Below are 9,934 nucleotides of genomic sequence, written 5' to 3'. Positions count from 1 at the left end.
AGAGTAAGGACACAATGAAAGAAACTTGTAACCTAGCAAGTCGGAAAATTTGCTTGTGAGGAAGGAAGAAAAGAAGACAAGGGAGGAGAAATATGAAAATACATAGGGAAGGAAGGAGGTGGGGAGGGAGTGAGTAAGGACACGATGAAGGAAGGGAGGAAGCTTAGTTGTAACTTAGTAAGTTGGCCAGTTTGTTAGGAAGGAAGGAAGGAAGGAAGGAATGCTGTAAATTAGTTTTTATTGTACAATGCGAAATGTAACACTTTATAAGCAGAGAAGAAGAAGAGCTGGAAGCTGATGCTCTGCGTTCTGGCCTTCACAGTATTATGTGGCAGGTGTGTGTGTGTGTGTGTGTGTGTGTGTGTGTGAAGGGGTGGGGGGTGGGGGGGATCCTGCCTCACCAGGTGAGCTGAGGAGCCGACATCCGAGCCCCCACCCCCCCCTCTCTCTCTGGCTCTCCTGCCCATGCCTGGCGCTGCCAAGGTCACCTTCCAGAGAGGTAGAGAGAGAGAGAGAGAGAGAGAGAGAGAGAGAGAGAGAGAGAGAGAGAGAGAGATGGATATTCGGGAAGGTGCTGACAGAAACATCTCTGCTCATGAACCAGTCGCGGTTTGCCTCTTGTAAAGGTGCGCTGCCAGCTGCCTCTCCCTCCCCGCAGCAGCAGCGGCGAGCGCGAGGAAACACCAAGGCCGGGAACATGTTATCCCAAGCGTCGGATGTCTCTGCTTATTAGCGTGTGTGTGTGTGTGTGTGTGTGTGTGTGTGTGTGTGTAGGAACACACAATGCGCCCGCAACACTCCGAGCCAAAGATCCCCGCTCTGAAAAAGCTGCGCGTAACTTCCTTCCTATTCACTCTCTCCAAACGTGTCACCGAGGTATTTACCTGTTCCGCGCTTGTTTCTCCCTGAATCACGCGCTCTCTCGCGGCCTCTGTGTCTGGCACGCTCTAGTACGCATGTCTCCAACCTCTGCCCCACATATCTCCAGTCATACCTGCTGACAGGCCGCCTGTGCGCCATGACGCGCAGCGCGTTCAGAGCAAGATTGCAAAATGTCACCCAGCAGCCGCAGCTTTTCCCTGTAGAGACTCAACAAGGTTTATACAGAACCAGATGACGGTTCTTTAGCCTGCTATCATAGAAACATTATAAAGAACCTTTTCAAATAGACGAAATGTTCCAGCAGTATTAAAGGAACTTTTAAGAACCATACTGGTTTCTTTATTCTGATTCCCCAGATTTTTTTTTATGGCGTTATGGTTCTAGATAAACACTCGCTCAACCAAGGAACCATTGAACAACCCTCCTTTTTCTGTTTTTCTTGGAGATAATGCACTGTTGTTGCTCTCAATAACTCTATTCTGCCTATTGTACATAACTTAAACTTGTGTAGTTTGCACCTAAAAGTCTTGCAATAGGTGTATCTATTTCGAACACATTAACTTTGGCTCATACATCATTTAGTTGAAAAATTAAAAGCAGTTTAATATAAATAATGTGGAAATTTTATATAGGTAATTTGTCCTACTAGTAACATATACGCCAGTGTTGCCTATTTATGTATTATGACAGACAAATACTAGTGTAAAAAATTACTTCGTGTGTGTGTGTGTGTGTGTGTGTGTGGCCGCCACTCTGAGTTATTCACGTCAAAGTAATTACGTCGGTATTCCTTATGGTCATTTGGAAAAGGGAGAATATCGCATTTAGTTTGACGTGGGGGCTTCAGCCGGGCAACCCACACTTCTGAAACTGGATATCATGACTTCATTCCCCGATACGAACCTCCACAACCAGCACTGCCCCCCCCCCCATACACACACACACTTTTTTTTTATAGAAAAGCTTTGAAAAGCTTTCAAGCTGTAACGACACTTTTTATCAAAACTGAGTTATCCACATATTCATGATATTTGAATGGTACTTTATGTTTGTGTTGTGTTGTTTTTTTAAAGAACCTTCTGGGGTTAAATATTTAAAAAGACAGATAGTAGGCTGCATAACTGTTTTGCCAGCTGGGATGTCAAACCTGTGACGCTCAATATCTCAGAACTGCACTCTGTCCAGATAGGACCTTATAACTCACTCACGACTTCCATCCGTAGCACAAACAGACACGAGGCTGAATGATACTTCTCAGAATAGAGGCTGAAATACTTGAAAATATTTTCCCTTCTGATTCTCCTGTTGTTTCTTTCTCCCCCACATGCGTATGGTCAATTTAGGGGCTTAAAAACCGAGAGGGCTTATTGTTTTAAATATATTTAATCATCACAAGTTACACGAGAACTACACGACGGATGCCCGAGAGCCTAAAACTGTGCGCTTTAATTCAGAATCTCGTTTTTCAGACTTAATGGAACTAATAACATAACAGTTAATCACGTTACTTTCATCCTCCCCTCTCTCTCTCTCTCTTTTGCATTTCTAATTTTTTATCAGCAGTGGCTTGGGGTTAAACAAATGGAACAAGCTTTCTGCCCCCCCTCTCTCTTCTTCTCTCTGTGAAACCTCAGAGGAGAGCAGACCAAACCTTACTTAGCCCGAGCGCAGAGAGGCTGCAGATAATGGATAATGAGAGCCTGGTTGCATTAAATGGACAAACAGCAATCCGGCATCTCCTGACCCCTCGATGCTCCTCTCGGCTCCATTGATCATCCCCCCTTATGAGATAATGCAATTACAAACATCAATAAGGAGCTGCGAGGGGAATCATTATGTGGTGACAGTGATAAATGATGCTGCAGAAATAGCGGGCTCCTCTCAAACAATCCGTGCGCCCAAGGGCTTTTGAGGGCCGGGGCCCCGTCGCCAAGGAGACAGATGACATCCAAAATGGCCCCCGCTCAACAGTCCTCCTCTCTTCTCTTTCTCTCTTTCTCCCCACCAACAGATTTTTTGTTTTTCTCTCTCCCCCCCCCCCCCCCCCCGTTTTTTTTTCTCTCTCCTTCTTTTGTTTCAAAACCAGCTGCCGCACGACCTTTGAAGGTGGAGTTTTTGGGGTTTGGAAACTTTGTCCTGCAGGGCGATTTGAGACTACAGTTTCATTTGGGTTTGTGTCTTTATTGATTTCATAAGGTAGCTCAGATATTGATGGTGTGATCTAGGCCATCTATGTGTGTTTCCTGTGTAATGATTTTCTCTTTGGAAACTATGGGAAGTGCATTCGTTGCCTAAACTGTCTTGTGTGCTCATCTAAGATTTTTACATTTTTTGCATGTTTCTTTTCCTCTTGTAGTTAATCCTATAAGTAGCAGAGGGCAATTTAGTGAACCTGTATAACCTGCTTATTTCTCACTGACATTTAACCCTTGGCGCTCCGGGTTCACAGCAGAATGCAGTCATCGTTTTCTGTGGTGCTTCAATTTTTAGGCGTGGGTCCAGTTTACCTTTAACCTTATGAAATTACCCTGTGATTTTCCTGTGATTTAAATTCATTTAAAAAAAATAAATGAACTCTTAGCTGAAAAAAATCCTGTATTATAGTTATTGTGAATACATACCAAAATAGCATTTTAATAATAAAATTTCAGACAGAATAAGTGGGACTGTGTTTTAAATAGGCCTAAGGTAATTTAAGGCAGAATGTACGCCGCGCAGTTATGTTTTAATCGCGCCTATACATTTGAATGAAATAAAGATAATTTCCACTGGGTGAAATTGGTCCTATCAATATGACCTAACAGGCCGGCGCTCAGCAGCCGGGAACAAACGGGGGATTTGAATGAATAGGCCTACACACATTATTACCGCCGAGATTTGTCATGGCTTGTCGTGCGGGTTGAACAGAGCACGAGGCACACCGTTACTTGTCCAAGTTGCCTGGTTCAACCGAAGGCGCATAAATATGTGCGTTGTTGTGGGAGGAAGACGGGCCTGTCCGGGCACCTCCGCCGCTCTGGAACACATTCTGCTCCATTCATTACGCTGACAGTTCACTTCGCGGTCAGTGTGTGTATGAGTGTATGTGTGTGTGTGTTGTCTATGTGTGTGTGCGCGCGCAACTGACAATTTGACATTTTTGTGCGTGGTGTATGAAAAAAGATCCTTTGGTAAATGCAGATACATAGAAAACATTGTGTGTGTGTGTGTGTGTGTGTGTGTGTGTGTGTGTGTGTGTGCGTGCGTGCGTGTGTGTGTGGTATGTGTGTGTGTGGTATGTGTTATCGTCGTGTAGGCCTACCACCATCGTTAACTTCAAATTACGTCCTGATTTTCAATTTTGGAATAATTAGAGGCAAACTTGTCATATTGTTATGTCTATAACTCATTTCTATATAAAACAATAGGCTATCTATAAAAAAAAAACAACTGTTTTAACTCTAGAGGACAAACAGCCCAACGGGCAATGGATTCTCGTTCTTGTTCCCAACAAAACAATTTGAAATATGTTGAGGTCAGCTGTGAAAAAATGTCCGTAAGCAGGCAAAGATTTCAGCGCACAAACAGCAACAGTGATATTAAAGTTTTACATCTGAGAAAATAAGGCAAGCCCACATTACACTGGTGCTCTGTACTCTGTCCCACAACTGCCCATTTAACACGCCATTTAATCTAGTATTAAATCTTAAAATATTATTTTTATTAAAACAAGTAAAACAAGTAAAACAAATGTCACCAGGGTGAGATTTCAAGGTGCAAACCAGCTTGCTTCAACAATTTTATAGAATCTAATGTCTGTATTGATACTAGTGATCTGCCTTATTCTGCCTCGTGTCAAGATGCTGACACTTGTTTCTACAAAATTCCTGAAACGAGTGCAATGGAAACAAGTGGAATTATCTCACCCCACTGGCATGATTTTCACTTGTGTGAAGAAAAATATGATTTTAGTACTGAATATATAACTGACATGTTAGATGGTGATTTTTAATGCACCCCTGTATTACAGTCACATCTTCTTTGATCCTTGTTTCAGCGTTTCCACTTAAAAAACAAAAAAACAAATAAAACAATGTCACATCAAACTTGTAAACGCGCTCTGCTGTGATTTGCGTCCGTGCGTAAAAGGAGAGGTGGTGTTTTGCGCCCTCTCCAAACGTCCCTGCCCGGACAGTTACCGGGCCTCCCTAAAGAGGGCAGTCAAACATGGGCTTTCTCCTCTGTCTCCACAGCTCCCAGCGGCCACAGGCTCAGGAATTCACATTTCACAGGCTCGGATTTTCCAGCTATGGTGGAGAGGCGAAGCAATTAAAACGTCGCCTGGGTTTTTAAGAGTGGGGCTTTTTTTTTTTTTTTTCTTGAGTGTAAATAGCATTCACTTCGGCAAAGGCAGTAAAAATACAATAGTTGCAAGCAGGAGAGATAGAGAGGGAAAAGGGGGGGAGCGTATTGATTTATACGCGCATATTGTTATGGATAAAACAGACTCTCTCTTGTTCGCTCCTTTGAAAAAAACAGAGAATCTGACTTGGGATTCAGGGCTGCTCTCCGAAATGTATCAATTAGACGGATATAAAACTTGCTCGGGTCTTCTCCTCAGTCAGCTCAGCCGCTGACTGCTGAAATGAAGTGCATCCCGGAGACAACATCGGCTGCAGAGCGCTGGGCTTCAAGCGGAGCCTTTTGACTGCGGGCAACAAGGCGTGAGGGAGAACTAATCTTCCCATTTAAATGTTTGCGGCAATTTTATCTAAATGAATTTTAATGCTAAACGAGGGATAATTCCCTTCTTACCGAGTCCCTCTTCCCTCGCCTGCCCCCCGCGCGCGAGAAAATTCCGGCATAATACGTGCATTTGCTGCGCATTATCCATAGCAATACTGAAGTGCGTGTCTCTTTAACTATAAATAGACCTCTGCTTTCTTCAGTGGGCGTTTACTGACACATAACCATGTTTAGGTTCTAACATCACTAACATATTAATACCAGGATATTAAGCTTTTGGTTAACGTGATTTTTGTAGATGCTATAATGCTATTTTTTTCATTTCATCTACAGAGGAAGATAATGTGAGACTAGTTATGAGTTCTGTTATTTGAACAAAATGTATTTATTTACAACACAGATGTACATATATACCCTTCAAAGTGAAAGCATAAGAAACATGACTTGTCTTCAAAGGAATCTTTAAGATGTGCGTAATACATGTTTGAAGCAATGGATAATGGATGCATTGATAGCCCACACAGGCACGTACGCACACACACACACACCACACATGCACCATAACCACACATATGCACACACATTCTCTTTCTCTCTCTCTCATACACACACACACACACATTCTGTATGCACGTGCACACACACACACACACAGTGATTTTTACATTCTCTCCTGTCTCATGATAAGCACTACATCATCCGGTAAATCAAAATGAATGGATTGTGGTATATATGGAGTTTTTTCCCATAGCCTCTGCCTCTCCCAGTGGCCTGGCCTGTTTCTGGGATCAGGCCGCATCAAACGCTGAGGGGGAAGAGAATCCATCGGCCATGCGAATGCTCGGCCTTGTGACATAAAACACATCAACAGGACACAGGAATAGACTTTTGAAGGTCTTCAATCATAGATACACATGGAGAAGACAGGGGAAGAAAAAAACCCAGGAAACAACATGCTTGCGGGGTACACACTTGTAGATTCCCATCCAAAAATATTTTTTGTTTTATTGTGTTTGTGAGCATAATCTAAAGTTATGCGTTTTTATAGCCTGTCACAATGTTAGCCATGTTGGCTTTTACATGTGTGTCTGTCCCTGCTGTCAACAGAGTGTAGAATGGTAAAAATGAATAACTGTGCAGTGGTCGCTGTTGGATGAAAACCTCATATCTCCAAAATCTTTTTTTTTCAAGAACGAAGACTTGTTTTCAGCTTGATCGCCATGCATTTTTGGAGGTTTGAAAGGGTTTCATATGCCGATCGTACAATTTTCTCAACCCACAGAGGAGCATGTGATCGTTCAGTTGTGAAGTGAAAACATCAAAAGCACCGAAATTGGAGTTACAAGGTTTTGGCACGACAGCAGCATGTATACAGAGACTGGCAGCATTGCTAGCAGGTTAGCCGCAGCCTGCAAGTACCTGGATGGGCTGTGTGTGTATCTATAAACACAGGACATCTGAACCATGACGTCATCCTCACAAGCGCTCCCACTCTCTCTCACCCATCCAAATAAAGGCCTGGGAGAAATGGCAGATTGATCGAATTGTCGGTTTATTCACATATTTTTTTTTTTTTTTGTCCTTTTGAAAACGCAAGGTGATTCAATGGAGGGAGGGGGGTAGGAGGTCAAAGTTTATGGAGAGACGGCACACACATAGTGTGGAAAGAAACCAGAAAAAAAGAGAAAAAAGTTCACATCCTTTTTTAAAAAATCTATTAGAAACAACATAATATGCAGAACAATACAATAGCATTTACAATACTTAAATTCCCAGTTCTCGTGAGAGTCCAGCGTAATTTTACAACAGTATACAGTATGTTTTCCTCCTCCATTCGCTTCCCACACTAGGAGTTGATATAGTTATACTTTTAATCTTTCATTCTTTCTCTTATCACTCTTTCTCTTGCTTTCTCTCCATTCCACGCTTCAATCCTATATATTTTTTAAAGGGCACCTCTTTCGCTTTGTTAGTGTCCTGTCAAATACAGACATTGGCTTCTCCTTGGTCCAATTCCATCGTTCCAAAGAGTGGAGTGCTCTTCACAGAAAGTCTCTTTTATTTGTCAAGGAGTCTAGTATATATTACCAGGTGCCGCGTTCGCCAAGGTGCTGGCAAACGACCCAATGTGTCTCTCGTGTTTCGTCGATGCTTTCAATCGCAATCACTTTTGACGGAGGAATCCATTTGAACCTAGCGGGCGGCAAGGGGGGGTGGAGTCTAGCGTCGGCCCACCGGAGACGGGCATCGAGGGTGGGGAGGAGGGGGGGGGGGGGCATCTGGGTCGGGTGAGACTTGATCTTCTTCTGTGCATCAACGTCGCTGGAAAAGTAGACAGGGGTCGTAGGCACGCGTGGATGGTTTCCACGGCGCGGATATCAGCCGAATAAAATGTTCCTGGGTCTTGGAAGTGGACAGAGGGGTCGCTGTTGGTCGTTGTCGTCAGGAAGTCAGGGAGTCCCGTCCCCATGCTCAGTGGGCCTCTGTGAGACAGGTAATCCCCTGGTAGGCCCTGCAGTTCTGGGGGAAGACACAACCAAAATTTCGCGGATTAGAGATTAGTTTTGCACAGGCAAATAGAAGAGTTTGCATTCAGCAGATCGGAATATGCTGTGAGCCAGAATCGCTGATCAGAGAGTTTCTGGAAAGACTGTTTTGCATTTACACACTTTACATATCGCTGTAATTAACTCCAATTTTGTGGATTTCCATGTTTTAACTTCAGTCGTAGGATTACATGGTCCTCTATGGGTTGATGAAACCATTTCAAAACCCAACGATAAACACTAGCTTGACAAGAAATACACTCTTGTCAAGCTAAAACCAAGGCAGTTATTCTTAGTTCCTGAAGGTTGATATTTTGGAGATATAAGGTTTTCACCCGACAGTGACGATATACAAATTTGATCCATGTATGAAGTTAAATCCATTGAAATCTCAACAATAGATTATGTGTTCTCTACTGCTGGGACAGAAAGCATTGAAATGCAACAGCAAAATGTTGAATGAGTTGGGTTGGGTGTCATTAATCATTCATTAAACATGACAATAGATCACACTAGACTTCTGAAACCCTATTCTCATATTACGTTTGCAGGCCGATGGCACGTGAACACAGTCAGGGGGGTAAACACTGCTGATAGATCCTGGAGGAGCAGCATCCTATGTGACTGTAGGTAACTGTCACACTGCAAACACAACATTGGGGTAATCTAGGTCGGAATACCAACCCAAACCTGCCCTTCACTAAGGTTGTGTATGTGTGTATGTATGGGAGAGAGAGAGAGCGAGAGAGAGAGAAGGAGAGAGAGAGAGAGCATTGGAGGGTTTAGTGAGTTAATCCTACACCCTCAGTAATGCTACTTTAACAGTAGGAGAGGACTTAGAGACCAAACACACATGATCGACTTGAAGTGATACTAAGGGCCGGTACTTAACATTTCCAGGATAATCTCTTTAACTGGGCTGCAAGGAAACTCAAAATTAGCCTTTGATTGATCATTCGATTCTTTAAAGTCAGCTGGCACTGACCTGATTTGACCAACAAAGCCGATCGGCAGCTATAACACAGAGAACCAAGCAGACATAAGAGTGGGAATATAAGAAGAAGACGATCTAGGGCTGGTATTAATGCGGCTGAAACGTCTTGAAGTAGGGAGCATAAAAGTCAAGACAAATAAGGCCATGGATCTTCCTTGTTTGCAATGACCTCACCGACGCCACGTATCAATCAAAAATCCCTTAAACCGACGCAACCTGCTGCACATAGCCACGCCACCGAGCCTTCCTCACACGATGAAAAATGACGTAAAGAAATCCATCTTCACCCTCCTCCTCTCCCCCTACACTTCTCTCTCTCTCTAAAGGCAACAATAGCCGCCCATCCGTCTCTGCGGGTGGAAAGGCGGCGCTGAGGAACCACGGGCCATTGTTGTAGAAACCAAAGAGGAAGAGGTGAGGCTCGCGGGCCGCCCCGTCACCTGAGAGCGCCGGGGGGCCCCGTCCACGCGTACGTACCATGCACACAAAGAGCCAAGAGGGCCGCTAAGGACGACACAATGGCAGGCAGGGAAAAGGACGAGGGGGAGGAGGACAATAGAGGAGTGGACGCAAGGGCCCTCGTTTGTTGCTCGCGTCATCCATCAGCGTTCACCTGGGCCGCCGAAGACAAAAGGTGCGACTTGCATAATGGACGGGTGAGCTGCGTTGACGTTGCTATGTGAGCTATGCTAGCCTCCATTAGCCTGCTTACTGTTGATGGACCTGATGGCTGTTGTAGGCGTCAAACCTGTGACCTTTCCGTTCTTTCTGGGTGGCCCTGATGAAG

General features: G+C 44.1%; 1 protein-coding gene across 1 annotated transcript in view; it reads right to left on the bottom strand.

The window, feature by feature from the left end:
* Positions 1-5,982: 5,982 nt before the first annotated feature.
* LOC139656775 (homeobox protein Meis2-like) overlaps positions 5,983-9,934 on the bottom strand; it is a gene marked incomplete at its 5' end in the record, with an annotated part of 30,218 nt that continues 26,266 nt past the window's right edge. Inside the window, one exon of the mRNA XM_071534396.1 lies at positions 5,983-8,127. Within this exon, the coding sequence (XP_071390497.1) occupies positions 7,772-8,127 (356 nt within the window). The remainder of the gene's footprint in view (positions 8,128-9,934) is intronic.

This window comes from Centroberyx affinis, unplaced genomic scaffold (assembly GCF_046629955.1).
Source record: "Centroberyx affinis isolate AG114_WGS23_722 - 3 ecotype Tasmania unplaced genomic scaffold, CSIRO-AGI_Caff_v1 ptg002535l_1, whole genome shotgun sequence".
Taxonomy (NCBI): Eukaryota; Metazoa; Chordata; class Actinopteri; order Beryciformes; family Berycidae; genus Centroberyx; species Centroberyx affinis.
This window is presented reverse-complemented; position numbering and strand designations above follow the sequence as displayed.